The sequence below is a fragment of the Tachysurus fulvidraco genome, chromosome 4 (genome assembly GCF_022655615.1).
Source record: "Tachysurus fulvidraco isolate hzauxx_2018 chromosome 4, HZAU_PFXX_2.0, whole genome shotgun sequence".
In the NCBI taxonomy this organism is placed as follows: domain Eukaryota; kingdom Metazoa; phylum Chordata; class Actinopteri; order Siluriformes; family Bagridae; genus Tachysurus; species Tachysurus fulvidraco.
Window position 1 is genome coordinate 4,130,786 of NC_062521.1, and position 27,530 is coordinate 4,158,315.

The 27,530-nt window shown below is 39.9% G+C and overlaps 1 protein-coding gene across 1 annotated transcript in view; it reads right to left on the minus strand.

Annotated features, from left to right (window-relative positions):
• Positions 1 to 27,530, minus strand: part of LOC113655380 (MAM domain-containing glycosylphosphatidylinositol anchor protein 1) — a 196,227-nt gene that overhangs the window by 54,278 nt on the left and 114,419 nt on the right. The window contains exons 7-11 of the mRNA XM_027165890.2: positions 15,008 to 15,277; positions 14,100 to 14,429; positions 10,036 to 10,332; positions 6,671 to 6,937; positions 2,799 to 2,947 (exon numbers count right to left, since the gene is read on the minus strand). Coding sequence (XP_027021691.1) covers positions 2,799 to 2,947; positions 6,671 to 6,937; positions 10,036 to 10,332; positions 14,100 to 14,429; positions 15,008 to 15,277 — 1,313 coding nt within the window. The remainder of the gene's footprint in view (positions 1 to 2,798; positions 2,948 to 6,670; positions 6,938 to 10,035; positions 10,333 to 14,099; positions 14,430 to 15,007; positions 15,278 to 27,530) is intronic.

The window sequence follows — 27,530 nt, forward strand, 5'->3', positions numbered from 1 at the left end:
TACATCGTATTAAGCATGGATCGGGGATCGTTTTTTTTTTTTTGCTTGCTTTTGCCCTGCATCAGATTATTTGTATTGTACAGTAGGAAGGTGCTGTAGTTCCCTTTCTTGATATTTTTATAGATCACAGTGTCTCTCGTGTTTGATTCGGATCGTGTAACCGATCGTGTAGCCATTTGTGTTGTTGCATACTTCATGTCATGTGGTATCCAATGGTAGTATTATAGCATATACTGTATATATTACATATACTATACAAATACAAATAAAGTAAATGTGCAGGGTTTTTATCTACTCCAATAACATTCATTCATTCATTCATTCATTTATTTTCTACCGCTTATCCGAACTTCTCGGGTCACGGGGAGCCTGTGCGTATCTCAGGCGTCATCGGGCATCGAGGCAGGATACACTCTGGACAGAGTGCCGACCCATCACAGGGCACACACACACTCTCATTCACTCACACACACACACACATTACGGACAATTTTCCAGAGATACCAATCAACCTACCATGCATGTCTTTGGACCGGGGAGGAAACCGGAGTACCCGGAGGAAACCCCCGAGGCACGGGGAGAACATGCAAACTCCACACACACACAAGGCGGAGGCGGGAATCGAACCCCCAACCCTGGAGGTGTGAGGCAAACGTGCTAACCACTAAGCCACCGTGCCCACTCCTGATCCAAGAACAATAATATTTATTTCCAAAATGGAGTATTAGACCTCAAAATCTATGTATAGTAATAGCCAATGTTAAATATACAAATGTGTCAATCAAAGCAAGGTTAGAAAATAGCCTAAATTTGAATAATTTTCATGAAAGAAAGAAATTGTTTTTTTTTTTAAAAACAGAGACATCCAAAGAGTTTTCCGACTAGAACGCAGAAGGATTTCCTTAGACTGAAGCTTGTTTTTTTTTATTATTGAAAGACAGGATGAGAAAGAGACAGAGGAAAAACAAGAAGAGGATGAAAAAAAAAGTGTCATCGGCAAAGGAGACGGGAAATAAGAAGACGGAAAGTGACAGATTTGGAAACACAGAAGGAAAGCAAAGAGCGTGTGAGGGAGCTGAGCTTGTGAAAGCACACAAGGGGTGAGTGGGGGGGGGGAGAATATAGGGCAGTAGGGGAGGAAAAAAAGAGTGTGACAGCGAAAAAAAAAGAGGAAGCTGAATGATGGATCTTAGTGATGAAAGTGAGAAAAAATTGAGCACACTGATTTAAGTGTATGTGTGTGTGTGTGTGTGTGTGTGTGTGTGTGTGTGTGTGTGTGTGTGTGTGTGTGTCCTTTGAGGGGTGTCTTCTCAGAGTGTTGTTAATGCAGCACAAGCTCTGATCGATCTGCTCTCTGCTCGGCCCGTACTATTCCCCGGACTCCTATTATAAACAAACATTTGTTCAGCCTATTTATTCACTCACAGCCACACTCAATAGTCAGCCAGCAAAAGAGGAAGATGGGGGGGGGGGGGGGAGAGAATATGACTGAACTTTCTTTTCCGACAGGTCACACTTCCACCCGACAGCCCTATTTTAGCAGAAAAGAATCCGAATGAACGTGTGTGGCTGTCTCTAACTTTCAGTGTCTATATTTAGGGATCTGTATTAATTCTGCGCTCGATCGATATTTGTGCGTGCGACGATTCTCTCTGATACTGTGAATATGAATACGTTCTCCGGATCAAATAGAAAATGTGATGAAAATCTTAACAGAAAAGGGGGTCATACAGTAGGGTCATAAGATCATAGGGAGTCTGACTGGGAAAACATGTGTATTTCAGGACTGGGATTAAGGTCTAAAGATCATGAGAGTGGCTTCCATGATGGTACTGTACAGTAATACCCCTTTTCCACCGAGGCAGTTTGAGTGCTGGTTCGGAGCCTAATTTAGAACCAGTTCTTTCTGTTTCGACCACCAAAGCGCTGGCTCCGAACCAGGAAAAGTAGTGCTACCACCAAAACGTTGCTGGTCTAGACTTAAGAACCGCTTGCGTCAGGAGCTGTGGGCGGGGCTACTGTTAGCGCATTTGATAATGTACCTTAAGTTTACTAATGTTTAATACATTTTTACTTTACCGTGATATGATACATTATCAGCACACATGATAGTAGGTAGCTACATGCTAAGGCTAATTTTTTTTCTGTGTTAATGATAAAATAACGTTATGTACTTTCTCGATTACGCCCTCCGTTTATACAGATTACACGGAGCTGCACGTACACGTTGGATTCGCCGCGTTTGTATGCCAATGTAGGCTCACATAGCCATGAGCAGTAACAGTAAAGCAACATCCGCCATTGTTGTTGTGTTCGTGTTTGTCGCCGCTGCGCTAACGTTGCTGGGACACGTCACACGTATACAGTGACGTCACACTCGGCTCTGTGACGGCTCTCTAGCCGGTGGAAAGGCAAAACGGTTCTTAGAAGGTTCGCCATTGGAACCAACTTTGAACCAGCACCAGCGCTAGCTCTGAACCAGCACCCGGTTCTTTCCGGTGGAAAAGAGGCATATGTGTCCAAGCATGAAGTTGGTGGGCTTGAGCATGTGGTCAGATTTGAAGCTCATGGGCCAAAAAAAGACCATTTTCATGAACACCATCAAAAATGAAGGTTTCAGAGGTTTAAATGGAAGCTATTAAGGAGCTTATTTAGAAAATGTCATGAAACAAAATGCACAAAGTTTAAATCTGAATACAGATATGAACATCTATGCGAAGCACTGGACAGACTCGGGTATTAGAGGCGTTACAGCCTTCATCTCGAAGCATGCTCGTGTGTGAACGTCTGCATGTTACCTGCTGGACGCTGATCCAATAGCCGATGACTTTGTCCGTAGTGTTCGGTTCTCTCTGCGTCCACTGCAGGTTATAAGAGTAGTTGCTGCCCTTTAGGATGCGGATGGGGTTCGGCGTGTCAAAGTAAAATTCGGCGATGTACGGTCGAGCTGAGGTGGGTTTGGGAGGAACAAAAACAAACAAATAAATAAATAAAATATATAAATACTTAATAAAGTCGTTCTTATTAAATTTATAATGCAAATATGATTGACATGAGGTTAGTACTAGTGAAAGAAAATGCATTTTGACTCAAAAGAGAATCTGGAAATAAGGCATCGATTAAAGAATTTAAATCATCTCTGACTGCAGAATAATAGGCTGATTTCTTTCTAGCAGAGACTGTAGATTTACAGTCTGGTATCTTGTCTCGAAACACATCACAAATCTTTACATCAAGATCACATGTAGGGTTTTTAAGCCTTTCTGGCATAACACTGGCACTCCTTCCTGTCGGTGGAATTGTTATCTGTTATAAAAATTGTCAGAACGCCGTCGGGTTTCTGTTTACAGAGTATTTGATGATTTTAAATAGATAGCCTGGTCACTAGCACATCACCAAAGTTATATACGTGGAAAAAGCGATGAGTTGGTTATGTTTAATCGTTAGGGAGAAAAATAAAAATCTAAAAAATTTTACATTTTTTTTTTTTTTTACAATTCCTCAAAAGTGCAGTTTTTTGAAACAGTAGCCCTCGGTATTCTAATAACTTCCACCCTGAAATGTGATATTTTTACTCAACCTTCAGGAATACCGTGACTATGCGAGATCGGTGTTTAAACGAATACCGTGTCGGACATTCTTAAACCGTTCTCTAAATTAAATGAGTGGATGTGGACTGACACAATATGGGTCATGTCCCAATTATACTGCAGGCGGCACGCTGGAAAAACCTAAGAAGTCGAATTAAACCAATGCAGTGTGCGTGCATACACACACACACACACACACACACACACACACACAGTCTGTTGTGTTCAGGGAATCTTTGAAGATGTCCTCTAGTCTGTAAAAAACTAATCTCGAGCTCATTTCACCAGGCCGTGCATACGAACATGGACGGGTCAGTGCCCAATTTATTCCTAAGAAGACGGCTATAACAGAATGTGCCTTGAACAGAGAAAACAATGTGGCTTGTAGCACTGTATCTGGTTCACAGAAGGGGGAAAATGGATTGTTACAGCTTGTAATCTTGAACAAAATGATCACTGAGATTTTTTTTTTGAGAGAGAGAGAGAGAGAGAGAGAGAGAGAGAGAGAGAGAGAGAGAGAGAGAGAGAGAGAGAGAGAGCTCTAACTGTGAGCAGTGGTTAGATGAATCCAGATGATAGCAATAGTACACTTTTGGCTGCCAGGCTGAGAAAGATGTTTCACTGAGGCAGAGATGAGCTTTTCACTTTATAAGGGAAGAAAAAAAATCCTACAAGTGGGTTAAGGTGGTTTAGTACCTCTGCTAAATCGTATCATATTTATACTCTCTATAATTTCACCTTATTAGCAACATTTGTCAATCTTTTATTTTACATCCATTTCAATTCAATTCAATGGAAGTCCATTTCTGTTTATCACGTGCTTGGAGTCATTTCTGTACTGCTAAAAACAATAAAAAAAATAAATAAAAATCTCACACTGTTCCCATATAAACAGGACTCCCTCTGTGAAATGAAATATCTGTACGGTTTTATTCGGCACTTTTAACCATCGTAAAACAGCGTCATCGGGACCCCCGGATAGGAATATTAGGCTGTTAAGATTCTCAAGGCGGGTTATTCCAGACATCAGACATCAGGACTCGAACTCAAACTGCAAACCAGAGGCAACAGCAGTGAGGAAAAATGTCTACTCTTAACATCATCACAAAAACGGAAGTACAGTAATACCCCGAGATACGAGTTTAATTCGTTCCGTGACCTCGCTTGTATCTCAAATTGCTCGTATCTCAAAACAATTTTCCCCATTTACATGAATTGAAATCCCATTAATCCGTTCCAGCTCGCAAAATTCCACTCCAGTTGTTTTGTTTATGTGTTTTGAATATGAAAAATAGTCAGTACCTGTATTTATAAATGACAAATATTGTATAAAAACATACAGTAATAAAAGAGAATGTTAAAAAAATAAACTGGTTTTACTATAATGTGTATTATTTGAGATCAGACGACTTGAGTTAACGGAAGATGCGCACGGAGGTTGAGGGAGGAGTAAACAGGCGGAGGAGTTAGGAGGAATTACACTTTCACTTTCGTTCACTTACTCGCTACTGTACACTCTTAATGCTACTTTACACTTAAATGGAACTTAACTAAACTTCACTAAAATTTAGTGAACTTAACTAAAATTCTCTTAACGTAACTGAACTTAATTGCTACAATTTCTGTTTTCTTTACATTAATTTCGCTTGATTTTCTTCATCGCTTTTCTCTTCACTTGTTTTTGGCTTTTTTTTTTTGTCACTCTTTCCTCACTAATTTCTGCCGGACCTTTTAATAAAAACCGGTTCGGATGTTCGTATCTCACATGTTTTTGTTGGGGATCTTTGTTTCGGCGGCGGCGGCTCGGATGCTCATATCTCAAAAATTTGCTCGTATCTCATGGCAAAAATTTGGTCGAATCACAGCTCGTTTCTAAAAATATTCGTATGTCAATGCACTCGTATCTCGAAGTATCACTGTAATTGAAATTGTTGGGTTTTTTTTTTTTTTTTTTTAGAAGTGTATAATTTAGCGTAGCCTTCAGACTACCTTATTGTTATAGGAAATTTTATGACGTGGATGATATTACTAAAGAAAATGAACTTATGTTGGAATGAAACTTTCAGGAAGCTTGAAACTTATCCCTGATGGATTTTTAAACACAAATGTACATGTGAGCTACAGTATGGTGTTATCGCTATATTTGAACCGTGATTAAAACTGTTCTAATTACAGCTTGATCTTCTCTTCAGCGTAACGAGACGCACGTCCACAATAACGTTAGGTTCGTATGAAACATGGATAATGAGTTTGGATATCAGGAACATGCAGCAGCGTTGCAGACCTGTACACTTGTATCTCATCATTAGAGGTGTGTGTGTGTGTGTGTGTAGGTGTGTGAGAGCTGCATGTAGGTGTGTGTGAGATATATTAGTGTGAGATATGTGTGTGTGACAGATGTACTGTGTGTGTGAACACTGACGGAGCACCTGCGCTCGCACGAAACCGTAACAAAAATCGTGCCTGTTTTTACTTCGTTTCCTTTAAGAGCTCCTTTCCTTTTGTTCCGGTTTGTTTGAGCGAGTGATGAATAAAGCACAGGAAATGTGTTTAGAGCAAAGGCGGCTTAAAGCTTTCATAGACAAAGCAGAGGTTCGGGGATTTGGGAAAACTGCATCTTGTATTTATCGGAAACTTAGTTTGTATGGCAATTATATACTTGATCTTCAAAAAAAACTATCGATAGACGTTTTGCAAACACAAAGCGATTTGTTATTATTTTGTCTGCTTTCTGATTGTTTTGGATGAAGAGGTCATGACAGGAGCCAGCAAAGCTTCAGACATAACAAATAGTTATTTCTGAGAAGAAATCTAGTTAAGAGAACGGACTGAACGAGAAACCCTCAGGACGTTCATGTTTACATGGTTGTGAGTGTTGAAACATAGACTGATGTGCTGATATGCTAATGCTAATGAACCGTTGTTCGTATCTCCAATGTTCTAAAACCGTCTTATCGTGTTTTATTTTTTTCTCATACACCCGGCCCTCGTGAGGATTCTCAAACCTGATGATGAGTTCTTATACGGTTTCACATTCTTTACACTGTTTATAACTGTAAATGATATAACAGACCGGGTACCTGAGACGAGGAAGGTGCAAGAAGAGGTGCCGACCCCGTTGCTGACTTTACACTCGTACGTGCCGTTGTTGGTGGGATCGAGTGTAAAGCGGAGCTGAGGGACGTCTTGAGGGTCCACGGGTGGAGTGCGGATCGGAATCGTGTTCCGATACCAGCGCGCGTTAGCTACGCGGTTCGGATTAGACTTGAGAACTATGCAGCGCAAAATGACAGGCTTGTAGTTCGGAGAGCGGACATCCTGGTAGACCGGGTCCACCACAGGAGGGTCTGAAAAGAAGAGATGGTAAAAAAATGGTGTAAAGAAGAGCTGCATTTCTGTTTTTTTTTCATCTCTTATTGTTTCATATAGCGGTTGGTGGAGTCTCCGCTAACTACAGAGAAATGAACAAACTTCACTTTGGAATTGCAAATGAAATCATTATTACATGTGCAGTTCTGATTGGTCAAAAGGTTCTCGTTGATAAATTAATGGTAGGCCATTCTAACCATATTGCATTTATATCATTGAACGGTGGTTATTCCAGATACACACAGAAAAAAAGCATGCAATTGTTGATATTTGTATCATAGTCAAAGATAAAGTTTATCACCACAGGAAAGTCTGAATGAATGAATGAATGAATGAATGAGGGCTTTATGGGTTCTCACCACACAACCAGTTACAAAATAAAAGGACAAAACTGGAACAATTTAACAGGAGATGATGGCATATTTGAATCCTTTGTTCGTTCCAAGAATAACAGGAACAAACAAGATCCAATGATGTTCCACGACATTAAGTGAAACTATGAATGGTTAAAAAAAACATGATTAAAAAGAAAAATTGGCATATCATTAACGTTTCGATCAGACTCCATCCCACCACCAACACTGTTTTATTTCTTACATATTTTTGTTTTTTTTAACCATTCCTTAGACTTCCTATTCTAGAGTTAAGCAAGTAAAAATTTTCTTTTGTTTTTTTATATCTTCTGAAATAAACACAGGAGTAAGAGCCTTTCTTTTGGGGTCTGGTGAAACTGCTCTTGTTCCTTTCATTCACATGTAATTAGCATAAAGGCGATCGATTAACTCAACGAGTGAGCCTTCAATACTGGCTGTTGTACCGTAATTGTACATAATCAGATTTTCCCCATGCTAATGTTAGCTATTAATTACGGCTTTTAGATTTGAAAAAAAAAAACACAGATCATGAAGAACTCGAATTAGATGAATCCAAGTCATCAAATGGTAACATAATCATTTTATAATGATGAAATGAACCCGAACTAAAAGCCCCTCGTACGTAACCCTCCCTTCATTAAAAACGTGTTTACAAACTTGTTTATTCTTCCACATATAATCCTCGAATCTCGCTCGTACTCTGCATTCGCCAACCCGTACACAAGCTTCTCCCGTGAACGCGGCCCTCATTTACAAGATGGCGAAGCCCCATGTGGGTACCACCATGCTGGCAAAACATTAAGTGGGAATTATAAGGTAAAGCCAACTGTCTCTGTGGGAAGTATCTGTAATGCCAGAGAAAGGAAGTCTACAGGGAACGGTAGAGGCTGAGACAACTTATTCTTCACATCCTGTTTGGTTTCCCATCCAAAACCAACGAGACTCCTCGGGTATTTGTATAGCCGTGACCTAGGGCAACAGATCACAGGTCTATGGTTTGACCTGTGCAGCAATTACATCCCTTACAATAAGAAAATGTGCTGTGTTTAGTGTGCACACTCTTGGAAATAAAGGTTTTCCTTATTGGTGGTAGCTTCAATGGCACAACTTTTGACCTCACGACGAACGACGGTTAACCAACGAAGGAGAAGATGAGTCATGAAAAGGCTACACTGGGAGAACAAGGGAGAGAAAGTAGAGTGGGTGTATAAAGAAAACAGAAAATAGGAGATAAGCTAATGGAAAGGAGACGATTGTGGTAATTACAGAGATGCTGGTGAAAAATGACAGTCATTTTAGTGAATCGTTCACTCCAAACAAAACAGAGCAAACAAGGTAGGATGGAGGGAGCATGTCACCCGTAATCGTAGCGGATAAGTGGAAGTCGAGGCTGGTTAAATCACACGTTACGATTGTTCAGGAGTAAAAACACAATCAAATGAGTTCAATTCAATTAAATTTACACATCGTACAACATTGTTCGCAATGGCACTTTTCAGGAAAAAGTGCTTGCAACGGGACAAGACTGAAATAATCAATAGAATCATCGTCCCTTAATTACGCGATGTTCTACGTCGTTTTGAAGTGACTAGTGTGTTCATTCTAAATATTCCAACAAGAACAAGAGCATTTCAAGTGGAACGTTGGACACAACATGCCCTCGAAAATCACAGCTTTGTTACGTGGTGGAAAAGGGGGTGGGGCTATCAGGCGCCGATGCCGAACGAGAAAAACATTTCCAAGATGGTCGACGGCACTCCGTTGGACTACACGTCTTACAAAAGTTTTAAATTATCCCTTGTTGTGTCTTCAAGAGTACATCATTTGGGACACAGCGTTCATTTGCATCTAAGCACTATGCATACATATGTCTACAATGTTTACGCAGCTCATGTCTGGCTCAGAAATCCTGCGAGTCTTCCAAATTTATCCCCGAACCCTTTTGTCTGTGTTCCTACTTGTGCCTAATGCTCACAGGGGATCAGTTCTGCAAGACCAAGTTCAATACATAACCTACATTATTACGGCGTAGTACATCGCTCTGGGCTAATGGCCTCGTGAGAAAAGGACTGAAGAGCTTTGAATGATACTGAGTTATCCTCGACGCTAATGAACTCTGAGCCTCTTTAGCTTGGGCTCTTAGGGAACACACTTTCGGCAGGCGTCATAATGGACGCATTATTGAGAGCGTAAATGCATTAACGCATGAGCTGCTTCCAAAAGGCCGCATTTAAACACAATGATAATAGGCATCTTTTAGGAGTGTTTTAATGGAATATGTTGTTTGTGTGCGTGTGTGTGTGTATGTGTGAGTGTGTGTGTGTGTGTGGTTGTTGGACATGTCCCAAAGGAACTCACTCAAAGCTCTGTGTTAAGGCCCAGATTAACAGCACTTAGAACAAGCTTCATCAAACCAGATCTAATCACAGCATTTATTGTGACAAAATTCTGAACTCTTCATCGCTGTGTTTTTTTATTTATAATGGTGTTTTATGTCCTGCCATCAATTTGTGTAATAGCTCTGTGTAAATCAGGGTAAGCAATGATTTTAGTCAAATGATGAAAGCTTGAAAATCCACTGTGAGCGGAGAAAGGTGGGTGTTGCTGGGGGTATTTAGGAGTGAAGTTGCTCTATTATAAAAGGTGGTAAATAATGTGGTTGTAGTTGGACTGTAGTACAGATTCAACACACGAGTACTTACACTCCACATTGAGCTGCACCTGCGACAGCCTGCGCTTGATGTTGAGGCCATTGTACGGTGCCGTTTGGCATCGATATACCCCTGCCATATCTCGTGTGACGTTGGTGATGCGGAGGCGTCCATCGCGAGTTTCCGTCACCCACTCGCCAGACGGCATGGGCAAGTCTTTATTAGCCCGGGACCAGAGCACTGGGGGTCGAGGCTTCCCTTCAACCAGGCAGACCAGCTCTGCATTCCCACCTTCACTCGCATTGACCACACTCCCTCCAACAGGTACGGTCAGAACTGGAGGAATTACTAAAAAAGGGAAAAGTAAGAGATATAAATATACAGATCGGCAATATCTGGACTCGAAATGAGTGTAAAGCTAAAACTCATTTCAGACCATCATTTTCTTTCACAAACAAACAAAAAAAACCCATAATGTTCTAGTATTACATAGGATTTTCTTCTACCCTGAGTGATGAAAGATGATTGGCTGTTGGTGACCATGATGTTTAAGCAACAACTACAATTTATTGACATACAGGAGATATTGTTTAACAGATTTTTGATAATTACTAACATTTAAAATCTTTTAAGTATTTTGAAAACTTGCTCCAGGGCTACATGCAATGTATATGACAGCACATCAAATGAACCCCAACACTGGCACCTACATCCTGAGCACACATTATTACTGTATATCATGAGTTGGATCAAGTGCTATTCTAAAAAAAAAAAAACAGATTTGATGACCATGATAACTGCAACTAGGATTGTTCCTGCATTGAAATGTAAGAAATATACTGATTTGAATTCATTTTTTATTCTTTTAATAGAACAACATTTGAAATTTGCTAGCAAAGGGAAAAATCACCTTCCTCAGTCAGTATCTTCTACTCCACTAAATTTTACTGGGCTTAAGTGCAAGTCTTTTGGTTTTTTGAGTTTAGGCTCTGTTGAACTGCACACAGGCTATTTTATTCATCTTAAGTAGAACTCAACCCTCTCCTAAATATGAGGGACTTTCCTCTTATTCAGAGTTGTAGATAAAAGTTGTCAATATTTATAATATGTAAATAGTTATACATAGAATAGAGGTCTTCACGGGTCCTCTTAGATCCAAAAACCCGAGGTCCGACCCGAGACAGGAGCGGGTTCGGGTCTAAAAGTTTCACGTGTACCTCGGACACGGGTCGGGTATAATAATAGCGGCATCGGGTCTCGGGTAATTTAAAATGAATGTGTTTTTAACAAACAGACCCGAGAAGACCCGAACTACTGTATCTCGCGTCTGTGCATCGACTCGAGTCCTTTTCCAACCTCTCCTCTGTTTGCCAAGACTGCTTGCGACATCGTGTTGCTGGCGGCAAGCAAATTTTTGTTGAAACAGACCTGTCAATCAATTTTGAATCCTCGCTGTAGCGTTTAGGGGCAGTGGTGGCTCAACTGGTTAAGGGTCTGGGTTGTTGATCGGAGGACCCTGCCCTGTTTACACTAAAGTAACATTCGGGTCCAGTCGGGTTAAAAAAAATTGCCGTCGGGTCGGGTAATTTTTCCGGGTTTGTCTCGGGTCGGGACTTTCTCAAAAAAAAAAGTGAGTGAGAGTATATATATGCATGTCGGGTTCGGGTAAAAAGTGATTTGGGTCACTTCGGGTCGGGGACATTTTAATTAGACCCGAGAAGACCTCTAACATACTGTAGACATCCCTGGATGTATGTGGTGCATTTATTTCTCTTCGCAGCTCTCTCAGGGTAGCTTGGTGAATGTAATGTATTCAATTTCATTCTCTGTTCTATGTTTGGTGAAATAAATAAGTAAATAAATAAATTTATGTGCCTGTAATGTTTGAACACATATATAGTATTTTAAACGTGCAACATCTGAGATGCATGAGTGTCAACAGACGTGAATTCACTTTCAGGTAGCACGTTAAATCAAGGTGAGAGAGAGAGAAATAAAGAATGATGTGAAATAAGGAATTTAGCAGGAGCAATTCTAAATCTCTGACATTTGCTGGGGTGGTCTGGAAAGGAAATGTGTGTCGCATGAACTGAGCAGAGAGAAGATTACTGAGAGAGTGAGTGAGGAAAGAGAGAGAGAGAAAGTGTTGAGCGAGAGAGAGAGAGAAAGAGAGAGAGAAAGTGTAGAGAGAGAGAAAGAGTAGAGAGAGAGAGAGAGAGAGTAGAGAGAGAGAAAGAGTAGAGAGAGAGAGAGAGAGAGAGAGGAGTGTAGAGGAGATTGATCATGGTAGGGAGCAGAGCCAAAAAAAGCCACTGTAACACCCACAGAAGGTCAAAAGTTTTGAAAGGAGTAAGAACAAAGAAAGTGAGCCAAAGGTCCTTCCTAAGAAGAAAGAACAAGAGATTACAGAGGCTGCACAGGGAATCCCAGCATGCACAACTGTTTCCCGAGGGAAAGACCAATTGGTGACAAGGGGAGATTTTCTGATTCCTTTTTTATATGCCATGGACATCTCCAAAGGAAAGCCCAAAAGCTGAATTCGACAAGAGTTCAGCTCTCGCTCGATCACCATCTATGGTGCTCTTTTTCCATCCTAAGATGCTTATTTAAAATATGGTCTCATTAACCTGGAGGGGTTTTGGCGATGCTCGTGTAGTTCAGTTAGTGTTGGCGGCATGGTTCTGTTCTGGGCCAAATAGACGGAGCGGTGAGAGCAGCGACTGGAGAATAAAATAGACCCCCTTTTCATAGCAGCAGAACCATTAATCATGCATAGTATTAATATGCTCACTTACATGTTTTGAAAATAGATAAATAAAATTAAAGAGAGAGGGGGGAAAAGAGAAGAAAAAAAACGAATACATGAAGATTACAACGGGTTCTGGCTAGGAGGAGTCGGGGTTGGAGGAGGGAGCTTAAATCGCAGCAGCAGCGATGCGGCTCGAAGAATGGGAATTTAAAGGGTCGGCAATTCCGGAAGTTGTACCGGATTGGTGCACGTCATGAACAGCTGATGCATGCTTGACGACGTCGCCTGCCCGGACTAACGCGATGCTTGATTTTAAGTTGCAACACCTTAAAAGTCCAAATCCTGCTCACTCTAACAGCGATGGAAGAAAACTCCATCTTTAATCCGATTTGAATCTGAATATAATTCCATTTTCAAAGGCATTCGTGACCAACGATAAATTAGCTTGATTTGAGGTAGGTTTGAGTAAAACAGAGGTTTGGGTACAGTAGATAACCAAAAATCTGTTGAGATGCCTCACCGGTGCCAAACTGAGTGTGTTAAAAATGGGACGGATGTAGAGCTGAATCCTCCAGCACAAAGTTTGACCAATCCGTACTGTCTGCCCACTCCGCCGGAAATTAAAGGCTCTCTACCGCATGCGAGTAAAGATAGCCGGACCGCCCACTCTTGCACAAAAGTTAAGATGACCAGCTACCGGAACTGATGCCCTAGATATAATCTGAACACACAGTCGTTACCAAGTATCCTTATATTCAATACACCTGCAGACCAGAGTCCGCCGTTCAAACACTACAGACTTCCGGAATGTTCTTTAACTCACTGTTCATCTTTGGTGTAATGGTAATAGATCTATAATGAGCTTTGTTATCAATTAGTGCAACCCCAAAGCTAATCATTATTTGTCTGCTCAATACCCTCAGATAAGGATATTATCGCAGCAGATTTTAAAATGCAAGCTACTGTACGGGGTCCAAGCACCTTTCACCAATTAGAACATTCAGAAGCCAATTCTTACACGCTGCCCTAAAACACAAAGGAAACCAAAGCTACTACTTATTTGTAAGCCTTGTAAAGCTTCATTTATCCTGATGGAAGATAACCGGCTGATGTTGAAGTAACATCTACACTTTATTGAAATGTGGAAGGCCAAAACGTCCAGGATTTTTACTGTTTGAACTTAGATGTATTCTAAGGGATGAAAGTCTACAAGAAGCCGTTTAAGTTGATGTTTTTTCGAAGATTGTCCTTATAACTTTACTCATATACTGTACAGTAAAATGCTTATTATAGTTACTATGAATAAAACATGACTGAAGACAGAAAGGGGTAAAGAAAAAGTAAAGGAGATGAAATGTCTGCTCACCGCTGCTTTGTGTGATGTTGATGTCCACTCTGAGTTCGAGAACATTACTGCCAGGAAAGTTGGCTAGGCAGCTGTAGGTGGCTTGATCCCGGAACTTCATGTCCACAATCTCCAGGCTGCTGGTGCCAGGGGGCATATCCGGGTCACTGCGCAGCACAATGAGACTGTCTGACGGGTTCACAGGGGCATTGTTCTTGTACCAGGTGTAGTTGACCTTATCCTGGGGCTGAGCGTCCACGTGGCACGACAGCTTGAGGTCACGACCCATCTGGATGCTCTCGCTGTCCTTGTTCGAATCAGGCGTGATCTGGAACGTCAGGTTCTTCATTGCTGGGCGGAATCGAAAACAGAAAAAAAGCCAGGTGGATAAAAGAAAGAGGACAATTTTCCAACAGGTCCAAATCAGCAAACTAGCAGCCTTGTGGGATCTAGACTAGGGGTTGTTATCTGGCCAGACTCTGGTCTGTATACAAACCTTAGTTCTGATGTCTTGACTTTTCCAAACAGGAACGGGATTGGATTCTATACCAGATCCTTTAGTTATCCAATCACGTGCATTTAATTTTGTGTAACTATATAGAAATCTCAACATTTTGGAAGTTGTTTGTCTAATGTTGCTATGAAGCACCAGTACAAAACCTTAACTCTTAATATTTATAGCCATAAACTGGCTACTTATGATTAAAACTGTTGCTATCCAGGTTAGTTGCTTATCCCGTTATTCATATGTAGGGAATTTTAAACTTCACCCTGAAAGCTTATCTGAATACCCCTGATCTAAATGGTACAGTACATTCCAGACATACAGGAGTGCAACAGGAGAACAAATTCGTGATAAATCCTTTATGCAATTGGAAAATATACAAAGGATGAAGAGTATAAATACAGATAGTGTAATACACACATACTTCTAACAACGAGGTTGACGTTTCTCCTGGCTGGGTTGCCCACATTGTTGACAGCGGTGCAGTTGTAGAGCCCCGAGTCAGCTGGAGTGACGGAGCGCAGAGTTAGAGAACCACCACGGATGATGGCTCGACGCGGCAAGGGGGAGGGGTATCGCGCCCAGGTCACGGTAGGCGTCGGGAAACCTGCTGTGACCTCACACGACATGGTGACATCCTGGCCTGGGTCCACCACATAGGTCTCGTTAACTGAGAGTTTCAAAGCTGGAGGAGCTGGAAGACAAGACGACGAGAGGTTTACAGTACGCAGAGCAGATATGATGCTGTGATCATCTTCGGATACACAGCTCTAAAAAGGTCTCTCCGTCTTCCCACATGAACATATACTTAACTGTGAATACATGTACCTCATACTAAAGAGATTAAGTGTACTGAATGCTGGTTGGTACACAATTTTGAGAAAGCAGTGTTCAGTGTCGAATGAAAGAAATTAATCCACCAGGGATTCAGAGGATACAGAACGACCATTCTTTTAAATCCCTCAAGCTGCTGAGATGTAAAGTCTTATGTATCATGTCTTATTACACCAAATACATTAATAAACCTGGCTGTCATCCTTTTATATATTTTTTAATTATTTCTAAAATTGCCAGAATACACATATTAAAAACGCCGTTTCTGTTCCCGATTCTGATTGGACGTCAAGCTGCATGACTCTGTTTTATTATTAACCTCGAGACAAGCTGTTCATAGCTGCTATAATGTAAGTCATAACAGGAACTTGCCATTGAACGATGAGTTAAAAAAATGCACCTTCTTTATTAATAAATAAAAGAAATGTAATCGTTGAAAATTGCTGTGCTACAAAAATAAAAAATAAAAAATCTAAAAAAAAAATAAAAAAAAAGCAGAACATGTGATTGGACAACGCATCACACATTCGATTTCGTCCTTAATCTATGCCATTAAACAAATGCTAAGAAAAAATCCAGAGGGAAAAAACAAGACAAAACACAAAATTGCGATTTCTCTATTATTATTATTATTATTATTATTATTATTATTATTATTATTATTATTAAATCAAATCAAGCTGAAATTCAAAGTCCACTACTTTCAAAATGTCATTTTTAAACCGTTCCAGAGAGTTCTCAATCAAGGGACTCTTAAAATGTCAAACACACAAATTTTGATGAACTCTGAGTCCTTTTAAAGTCGTCGGAAAGTCTGGCAAAACATAACGCAGGTCTTTTTGCATAGATTTTTTTTGTATTCTACTCTGTGGAATTGATTTGTCATTGCAAAAGCATGACATACAGCTTTCTCTCTGACTCGAATGAGTTGTTTTGTGTTTTTCTGTTACTGTAAAATATCCGGAAGCAAAAAAAAATACAATATGTAAAAATGCATTAATAAATACAATACGATAAAATAAAAATACTGGCGAAAGCTCCGTGAGGCGACAAGAAATGTGCTTTTGAATATGCTCTTATGTTCGGTTCAATAGGAACCGTATATGGATGAAGGTCTTTTTTTTTTTCTCTTGAAAACCTTTTCATGCACATGAAAGAGTTTTTTATCTGGGTTTATAAAACAGAGTACTGTAGGAAGAAAGATGAGCAAAAAAAAGAAGCAGTTTTCTGAAAAATTGGATTATGTCACAACCTACAGACAGATATTTAAGGTTATTTGAGGAGATGCGATGATTTGGAACTCGCTCACTGACTCATTCATTCGCTCGTATTTACTAGAAAATACAACTGCAGCTAATACATCTTCCTGAGAGATTAGAAACGACTGAATGACTTTACTTTCTCTTTTACTTAAGTGCTAAAGTGAAGGTTTTTAATTGTCTGTTCCTTCTTCAGATCTTGTCTGCTTCTATGTCTAGCTTTAGTAGCTAGCAAGCAGATGCTAAGCTCGCTTGTGAAGTCGTAGTGACAGATTTTTCAGACGTTAATATGAAGTTTGTTGAAACAGACAAATCAAAACTATCTTATTAAGAGATACGATACGCAGTACTGTTAGTCATTTTTCATAGACTTGGCTTATTTGACTTATACTCGACATATATTTAGCGTGTTGTATTTCTTCCGATCGCTGTCAGAAGCACGCAGGACCTTTCAGGAGTCTCGACATGACACAACTCTTTATCAGGCATGTCGGAGATACACCACCAGCTGAGAGTTCGGGTTAGTCAGTTGGAGTCAAGTCACGGCTCGTTCTGATTTCTGACAGCCGACAGCAGACCTGTTTAAAGCGTGCGCCATTACAGATGCTCCAATTAAAATATTCAATCTTTCTAGGCAATTCTGATGAATAACCCCAATGCGGGTGTCTAGAGTGTATGTCAGAAGAAAAAAAAAACAATAGTAAGAATAGTAAGTTTGTGTCTGTAGATCTGCAGTCCTATTACTCAGGCAAAAAAGTAAATAAAATCTAAAATAAATAAATAAATAAATAAATAAATAAATAAATAAATAAATAAATAAATAAATAAATAAATATTAAATCTAAAAAAAACACAAAAAATTCTAATAATAATAATAATAAAATAATAATAATAATAATAATAATAATAATAATAATAATAATAATAATAAAATAATAATAATAATAATAATTCTAGTGAATATTTTATTCTACAACTAAAGAAGATCAGTAATTATAAAAATAACATGACAACACGTCCTAAGACAGTTATATGTGGGCATTTTTGTTTGTGTTAATCATTAACTGTTAGGAAAATATATGAATAGAAAGTGAAATATAAATGATATGGAAAAAAAAGCAAATAATTAAATATATTAAATGTTTGATTAATATTTGATATCGTTCCACATGAACACCGACTTACTTCTATAAATTAATTTCAAAAGTAATTGTATTCAATTGCTGACTAGTTAGAATCCGAGGTAGTTACATGTTACGGTAAAAAAAATATATTCGACTTCTCATTACTCGTTTCTTTCTGTCTTTTTTCTTTCTGTCTTTCTTTCTTTCCACTCAAATAATTTATGTTGCACACTAATTCTGCACAATTCTGCTTTTTCACATTTTCGGTGTACTATAAGAATGTGTATTTTTGTTTATGTCGAAGACCCTGAAAAGACCTCCATCTGTATGGCTAGGGCAGATGGGAAATGTAGGTGTGTGTGTGTGAGGGAGGTAAGAGGTGCTTTGAGAGCCTGAAAAGATGAACGGCTAGGCCATTAACTTTTCTCTAATTTACTGATGAGAGAGCGAGGAGCTGATCATGGTGCCAGCGCACTCGATCTGATTCAACATGCTATTTCAGTCCCAGTGTTGGATTTAACACTCCATGTAGCCCTCAACCCGGTGTAATCTCCTATCTGCAAATATCTCAAAAGCATAGGGACGTTCTTTAAAACGCAATCAGCTTTGCAGTTCACCAGACTTTAATCACTCCAACAGAAGAAGGAGTGTACTTACTCACAGAGTGGGAGGGAGAGTCAAAAAGAGAGGGGAAGAGAGAGAGAGAGAGAGAGAGAGAGAGAGAGAGAGAGAGAGAGAGAGAGAGAGAGAGAGAGAGAATATTGATGTTGTGACTGAATGTTCCAGAGATTGTTATTATTATTATTCACACTAATTAGTCAGTAGTATTAGACCACCTGTTTAAGTGAATCAAATAATGTTACAGTAAAGAGGGGTGAGGAGAGAAAACAAACATGCCACAGCAAAAATGAACTGATAAACAGCATGGGAGATAGATAAAGTGAGGGATACACCAAGAAAGACAATGAGGGATACACCGAGAGAGACAGTGAGAGATACACAAAGAGATACAGTGAGGAATACACCGAGAGATACAGTGAGGAATACACCGAGAGATACAGTGAGGTATACACCAAGAGATACAGTGATGGAATTCATAGAGAGAGAGACACTGTGAGGGATACATAGAGAGAGACAGTGAGAGATACACCAAGAGAGACAATGAGGAATACACCAAGAGATACAGTGAGGAATACACCGAGAGATACAGTGAGGTATACACCAAGAGATACAGTGATGGAATTCATAGAGAGAGAGACACTGTGAGGGATACATAGAGAGAGACAGTGAGAGATACACCAAGAGAGACAATGAGGAATACACAGAGAGAGACAGTGAGGAATACACCGAGAGAGACAGTGAGGTATACACCAAGAGATACAGTGATGGAATTCATAGAGAGAGAGAGAGACACTGTGAGGGATACATAGAGAGAGACAGTGAGAGATACACCAAGAGAGACAATAAGGAATACACTGAGAGAGACAGTGAGGGATACACCAAGAAAGATTGTGAGGGATACACTGAGAGAGACAGTGAGGGATACATAGAGACAGTGAAGGATACACTGAGAGAGACAGCGATTGATACACTGAGAGACAGTAAGGAAAACAGAGAGGAGAGACAGTATGGGATACACAGAGAGAAACAGTGATTGATACAATGAGAGAGACAGTGAGGGATACACAGAGAGAAACAGTGACTGATACACTGAGAGAGACAGTATGGGATACACTGAGAGAGACAGTATGGGATACACTGAGAGAGACAGTATGGGATACACAGAGAGAAACAGTGATTGATACAATGAGAGAGACAGTGAGGGATACACAGAGAGAGACAGTGACTGATACACTGAGACAGACAGTATGGGATACACTGAGAGAGACAGTATGGGATACACAGAGAGAAACAGTGATTGATACAATGAGAGAGACAGTGAGGGATACACAGAGAGAAACAGTGACTGATACACTGAGAGATAGTATGGAATACACTGAAAGAGACAGTATGGGATACACTGAGAGAGACAGTATGGGATACACTGAGAGAGACAGTATAGGATACACTGAGAGAGAGACAGTGATTGATACACAAAGAGAGACAGTTAGGGATACACTGAGAGAGACAGTGAGGGATACACAGAGAGAGAGATACAGTATATGAGAAAAGAAGTTACAGACAAAATAAAAAGATATATCAGATAAAGTCAAATAGAAAAAAGAAAAACAGATGGTGAAAAACACAGAAAAAAGCGAGACAGAATAAAGAGACAGAAGACAGATACAGAGAGTAACGGTGTATTCTGTTGTTTTATGAATGTTTAGAACTGGAAACTCGAAGCGGCTTTGTGTAGGAAGAGAAGATGAAATGATAAAGAAGGGGAATATAATCATCACCCACTGAACAGCATCTCTGATGGACAGTTTCACTTTAGCTGTACCTCAGTCAGCGATTACACCAAAAATCAAATAAGCCTGTGAATGCTACGGGCAAAAAAAAAAGAAGAAGAAGAAAACGGTTTGGCCCGCCATTAGCGGGTAGTGAGGAAGCAGAGCGGAGCGAGATTGATGTGCATCATCATCATCATCATCATCATCTCAGGTCACGGAAATGAGTCAAACGTATAAAACGAGGGTTCTTGACCATTTTTTACCTAGAGACCTCATCAGGGAAATATAGGAAGATGAGTCAAAAAAACGTTCGAATTTTTTTCATTAAACTTACGTTTATTTAAAGTCAAGCTGTTTTTTAAATTGATTTCTTGGTCCTTTGGGGTCCTTTGGGGTCCCTTGGGGTCCCTAGAACTACATATTATATTATATATACATATTATATTATGTTATGTACAGTACAGATCAAAAGTTTGGACACCACCTTTTCAACAGGACAATGACCCCAAACACACCTCCGGGCTGTGTAAGGGCTATTTGACCATGAAGGAGAGTGATGTGGTGCTGCACCAGATGACTCGGCCTCCACAGTCACCGGACCTGAACCCGATCGAGATGGTTTGGGGTGAGCTGGACCTCAGAGTGAAGGCAAAAGGGCCAACAGGTGCTAAGCATCTCTGGGAACTCCTTCAAGACTGTTGGAAGACCATTTCAGGTGACGACCTCTTGAAGCTCATCGAGAGAATGCCAAGAGTGTGTAAAGCAGTAATCAAAGCAAAAGGTGGCTACTTTGAAGAACCTAGAATATGACATATTTTCAGTCGTTTCACACCTTTTTGTTATGTACGTATATAATTCCACACGTGTTAATGCATAGTTTTGATGCCTTCAGTGTGAATCTACAATTTTCATAGTCATGAAAATAAAGAAAACTCTTTGAATGAGAAGGTGTGTCCAAACTTTTGGTCTGTACTGTATATTATGTTCATAGTACATATACTGTATATTCACCTGTATATTATATTCTTGGTACATACACATCTGTAAATTACTGTTTAAAGCAATAGCCGTATTTTGTTGCATCCTTCTGTAAATTTCAGTTATAATTATAGCCATCTGTATATTATGTTCATAGCACACACACACATCTGTAAATCACTTCCATATTACCATTTTATTTAACTTATCTAAATCTTGTACACACTGTATATCCTGCACTTACTGCTATTGTACTCTGGTTAGACCTAAACTGCATTTCGTTGCCTTGTATTGCTATGTGTGATGACAATAAAGTTGAATCTAATCTAATCTAATCTAATCTAATCTAATCTAATACATACTATATATTGACTATATATAAATATGTAACTATATATAAAGAAAGAAAGCACAGAAATCTTTGTGATGTTTTGTGTGCGTTATGAAAAGTTCACTTATTCTGCTGTGCACAAAACTATATTCGCAAACATCTCATCATTATAAAGTTCCACTTATTGATGCTACGGAAGTCGGAATCTGACAAGAAAGCAGTCGCAGATGATAAAAAAAAGAAAAAAAAAGATTTCTGGTTATCCTCAAGTCGGGGTGCTGATTGCTTCATTGTTCCTCAGACAGTAGAGGATGGGTTCAGCGTCTTGGCTGCCACAAGACTCATATTTGTACAGCAAATAAAAGAGAGATCGCAAGAGAGAGAGAGAGAGAGAGAGAGAGAGAGAGAGAGAGAGAGAGAGAGAGAGCAAAATAGAGAGAGGTGGAATAGATTGCAGGGGGAAAGAATTTATCGTTTCAATTTTCTGAGATATTGGGAGGAAGATAGTTGCGGATCACTTCCTGCCCGGTCCCATGGTAATGCTAGCAATGTGTTTTACAGAACTTTTTCGTCGGTCGTGTGACAAGACGGAGAGAAAATAACTGATGGAGATGGAGACAAAGTGAGAATTGACTCCTCACATAAAAAAGCTGAGGGGAGGTGAGAGAACAAGTGAATGATGAGACCTGAGTGCCTGATTTTATGCCGAGAACAGCTCTCCATCGTGACACGGAAGCTCACCAGGTGAGCAAAAGAGTGGCATGACTTTACATTTAAACCTCATATTGAGCCGAAGAAAATAAAAATAACTAAAATATACATTCATCTTTTATCATATTGCTATCACTAAGGTCTTCCAAACAGCATGAATCAAATCTCCTTATTTATCAGAACTGATGAATAATAAGTAATATTATGTCTATACATAGACATAATATTTATAATTATGCCTATACATAGACCAAACAACCAGAAACATCCCTTTGGCCACCAAAACTGCTCTGACCTTTACAAGACCTTGGCAGGTGTGTTGTGGTATCTGGGACCAAGATGTTAGCAGCAGATCCCTAATGGTGGGAATTGTTTGTCCACGGATGGGAATTGTTTGTCCAACACATCCCACAGATGCTGGATTGGCTTGATATCCAGGAACCATTCAGAAACCACTCAAAAACAATTTCTGCAATACAGCAGGTAGCATTATTCTGTTGAAAGAAAAAGCTACTGCCATTAGGGAATATCATTACGCCAATTACCGAGGTGTACTTTAAAAGGTCTGCAAACATTTAAGTAGGTGCTACGTGTCAAACCAGCAACCACGTGAATGTCACTCATCTAGCCCCCAATTTGACCCGCGTCAAGGTTGCTCAGGTCCTTACTCTTGCCCATTTTCCTGCTTCCAACATTTCCATTCTGAGAACTGACCGTTCTCTTGCTAATATATCCCCACCCCATTGTAACAACATTACCTCACTGTACCTGTGAGTGGTTTTAATATCATGACTGATTGGTGAATGATCTTTTTATACACGAAATGCAACCTAGCAACCTAGAAACGTGTATAACACACTTACGGTAGAAATAATTCAGGGAATAAAGTTGATAATAAATAACCTGACTGTACAAGTGTGCACGCTTCTTAACTACTACTTTGCTTTACTAATACTGTCCACTATTAATGCAAAAATGCTCCAGATCTATCAAACCGCAGGAGATCTCCTGTGTACCACCCTCCTCTCAACTCATTCTACAGGCTCCCGAAAGCATTTCGATATGGGATCTGACCTGGCTATTTAGAAATCATTGATCTTTTATTTTCTTCGTTGACTTGGATTTGTGATTTGGGTTGTTATTTTGTTGGAAGGTAACATTTTTCTTCATTTTCAGCTGTCTAACAGAGGCCTACAGGTTTGGTGCCAAAACCGATTGAGACAAGACAGAGAGGCCACAGGGATATTTCGCCACAAAGTTTGGGGTGATATAGATGGGCTAGGTTTTGACCGTCTACCTAAACAACCCCAAAGCAAAGTCTGTATGAAGAACGTGTAATTGTTGTCACATGCATAGAGTGAAAACCTCCCAGATATCCCAGCAACTCCTTTAACATTACTTGACAGTCTCGCTGGTTTTCATCTTGTCCTTTCACCAATTTTGGTGACATCCTGTTTCTGTTGTTGACGTTGGCCTTCACTGTGTTTCATGGCGTTACGTTTAATATTTTGATCATTATTTTAGGTCCTTCACCAGATTGAAACCTTCACGAGATCTCAGGCATGCTCTTTGCAGAACATTGCACAAGAGATCCCATAGAAACATTTCTTTCAGCGTAAAAATCTACAAATTTAGCAGGGGTCTGTCTGCTTTATATCTGCTATACTGTAAATATCTTATTTCCAATTTTATATATATAGAAACCCACAAAAATGTATACCAACACAACCCTAATTAACAAAAGAGATCTAAATCCGCCATGTATCTTAATATCCTTAATTCAACAGCCAAACGACGATGTTACAAGCTCATGCAAGCTCACGAGCATCTGAAATGCCAATTACTGCTATTCGCATAACCTTGTCAATTCTTTGATCGTTCAATCCAAGTCTGTCTGGTATTAAATTCCAAACAAACGACGATGCGCATTAACAACAATGCTGCTCAGAGATAGAAAGTAATTAGTGCTCTGCAATGTTAGCCGCGACAACGGCATCATTAACGCGATTTATGGCCGCTGACTTAACGACACCCAGCTCAATTAGCGCTGCTGAATAATGTTGTGGCATCCTCTATTCCACTCCTCCTCTAAATACTTGCTGTTTTTCCTGCAATCTGTAAATATATATATATATATATATACTTATTTAGCACATCATCTCGCATATGTACTTTACCTAAGTGCTACAGTCCATTTTAGCCGAATCATTAAGCAAGCTCGTGCATGCCCTTTCCCAAGGGGAAACACTGTGTACATGTACACACACTCTAAACACACATGCCTATTCATTCTCATTACCTATGATGGTGTATTAGTAATCAGTAGAGGATGTATTAAGGATAAAGAATAGCAGCAGCGTGTAGGTGTAATGAGAGGCAGCCTGATCGATACCGCAATATAACCCCGGTCTGCTTCCGTCCTATACCTTTCTGCTGTTTTTTTTATTAAATTGCTGACTTTCACCAAAGCCAGCGAGTGAGCACCTCTGGAATGGTCAGTGTTAAGCGTTATACCTTTTCCCTCATGCAGAACAATTACCCGATTTCAAGTAACGTTTTTTTCCTCCAACATGCACTGCTTTTATAGGCATTCACCCCACAGACACTTAATGTGGAAGTGACAATTGAGATTTCAAAACACGAGACACTCCGATCGTTTTCGAACGTGGTACATGTGCTAAATGCTGCAAATGTAAATGTGAATATGCTGAAAATCTTTTCTTCACCTTGAATTCATATTGACATTTAAATCAATGTCGAATAGAAAGCTGAAACTAGACCACACACAGAAAAGCATGCCTACAAGATGGTGCTACCACCTTCATGCTTCACTCAACGTTGTTCCTCCTCCATTCATCCAAATATAGGCCAAATTGTTTTATGGTATCATCACTTTTTTAACATTTGCATCTCCAGAATAAAGCACATTGAGTGAAGTATCCAGACTAGAGGTCTTCTTGGGTCTAAAAAGAAGTGACCCAAATCACTTTCTACCTGAACCCGACGTGCATATAAATACATATATATATATATTTTTTAAGAAAGACCCGACCCGAAACAAACCCGAAAAAAATAGACCCGAGTCCGACCCAACGGCAATTTTTTTTATCCCGAATGTTACTTTAGTGTAACCGCTACAGCGTGGATTCAAAATTGATTGACAGGTCTGTTTCAACGAAAATTAGCTGACCGCCAGTCACGCGATGTCGCAAGCGGTCTTGGCAAACAGAGGAGAGGTTGGAAAAGGACTCGAGTCGATGCACACACGCGAGATACAGTACAGGTCTTCTCGGGTCAGTTCGGTAAATACTCATGAATTTTAAATTACCCGAGACCCGAAGCTGCTATTATTATACCTGACCTGTGTCCGAGGTACACGTGAAACTTTTAGACCCGAACCCGCTCGGGTCTCGAGTCGGACCTCGGGTTTTTGGATCTAAGTGGACCCGTGAAGACCTCTAATCCACCCTACTGTTGTCTTGTGAACAGTTCTACCCATCTTCCATACCATTCTACTATGGACATATACAGTAGGTTCCCAATCCTTCCTAAAGAAAAGCATGCTTAGAAGATAATACTACCACCATCACGCTTCACTGTCAAGACGGTGTCCTCATGGTGAATAGCGTATCCCTCCATGCCTCCAAATTTAGCTTGGGGCCAAAATGTTCACGACAGCAGTGGGGTACTCAGGCGACAGTTGTCTTTTTTTAACCTCTTGTATATTATGGAATTTTTTCATGACCTTCAACCGCATTTAATTCCGTTTCACTTCGAGGAAGTTTCACTACTATAAAATGTTCGAGCGGATCGAATCCTTACGTGAGACTCTGTAAAACGTTGTATGTGCTTCGCTTAGTTTTTCTAATGGACATGAAAATAGATCAGGAGACTCTGGACCTGAGAGTACGTCGTGGTCTGAAATTGAGGATTCCAAATCCATATCTCATTCCACTTTTCATTTCCACTCTCCCCCTATCATGGGAATACCGAAATGTGTGAAGCTTTTGGGTGTCTGTAATTAATCTTTATGATGAGAGGAATATTGGATGTTTTTTTTTTTGTTTTGTTTTGTTTTTTTAAAGGACGCTATTGCTATGGATATTTCGGCGGTGAAGATTATTTTGAAAGCCAAGCAGCGGTAAGTCAAGGTAATTGGCCTTAATATTGAAATGGCTCGGCTCTCGTCTGAGTGGATTCATGATTTAATTTTATCTTCCTCGTAAATAGTTGCATTTAAAATTCTGACTGATTCTTAAACGAGAGCGTTCCGAACAAATTATCGGCACGAAGCCTGCGAGCGTGTGATATCAATCTATCACGTGGGATGTATGTTGCGGCACTGTAGCGGCACTGACTGAACCGTGCGATGTTTATTGGACCTCGTTTATCAACCTGAACATGAACGAACTGATTTGTAAATTGGTAAATTGTCTGCAGGAGCATTAATGCAAGAAACATGTCATAAATGACAATCCAGGCAGTTCAGAAAAACGTGCATCAGACTAAAGCGCCCGAGTTTTGAGGATAAGTTCTGCAAAACGAGACCCAATTCTGTGAACCTCGAATATAGGCTTTAAATGATCGAATTTTATATATATATATATATATATATGGATTACATTTAAATATATAAGTTTAAATCGCTCCTTAAATCAGATTCAATTTGTTGTGAAACCCGGTCAGTGTTTCCTTAGAGTGTGTCAATGGTGTATCCAAGAATTTTTAGTTGGTTTGTCAAAAATATTTACACACTTTTACATCTTCATTAAGACTGATAACTAAAGCCCATTGTGTTGGTGTTGACTGAAATGGAGACACAATAATTGAGACTAGAGCTAAAGCTGTGTGGGTTGAGTGAGTAAAAGAGAACAGGATGACAAGTGAGACAGATTGAGATATGAAGAGAATCCTGGATGTCATTTTATGGCTCTGTCATTCGTGAAAGCGGGATGTGGCGTAGCATCAAAAGAAAGTGCACATCATTATATAAAAATCAATCGTTCTGTACGTGTGTGTATTGTGAGTGTGTGTCTGACTGTCTGCTTGCGCCCTGACCTACTTGAGGAAGAATATAATCCCGAGGCCATTTATGCCACAAGGACAGACAAGAAAATTGCCTCTATATCCCCCTGACATACAAACCTACAACTATATGAGCAGTGAAGCACTGGTGTGCGCACACACACACACACACACACACACACACACACACACACACACACACACACACCTGGAAATAGCCATGCTTTCTTATAGTGCTTTAACCCTATACCCTGCGCACTGAATACTCTCTCCTCCGCATAAAAGACACACC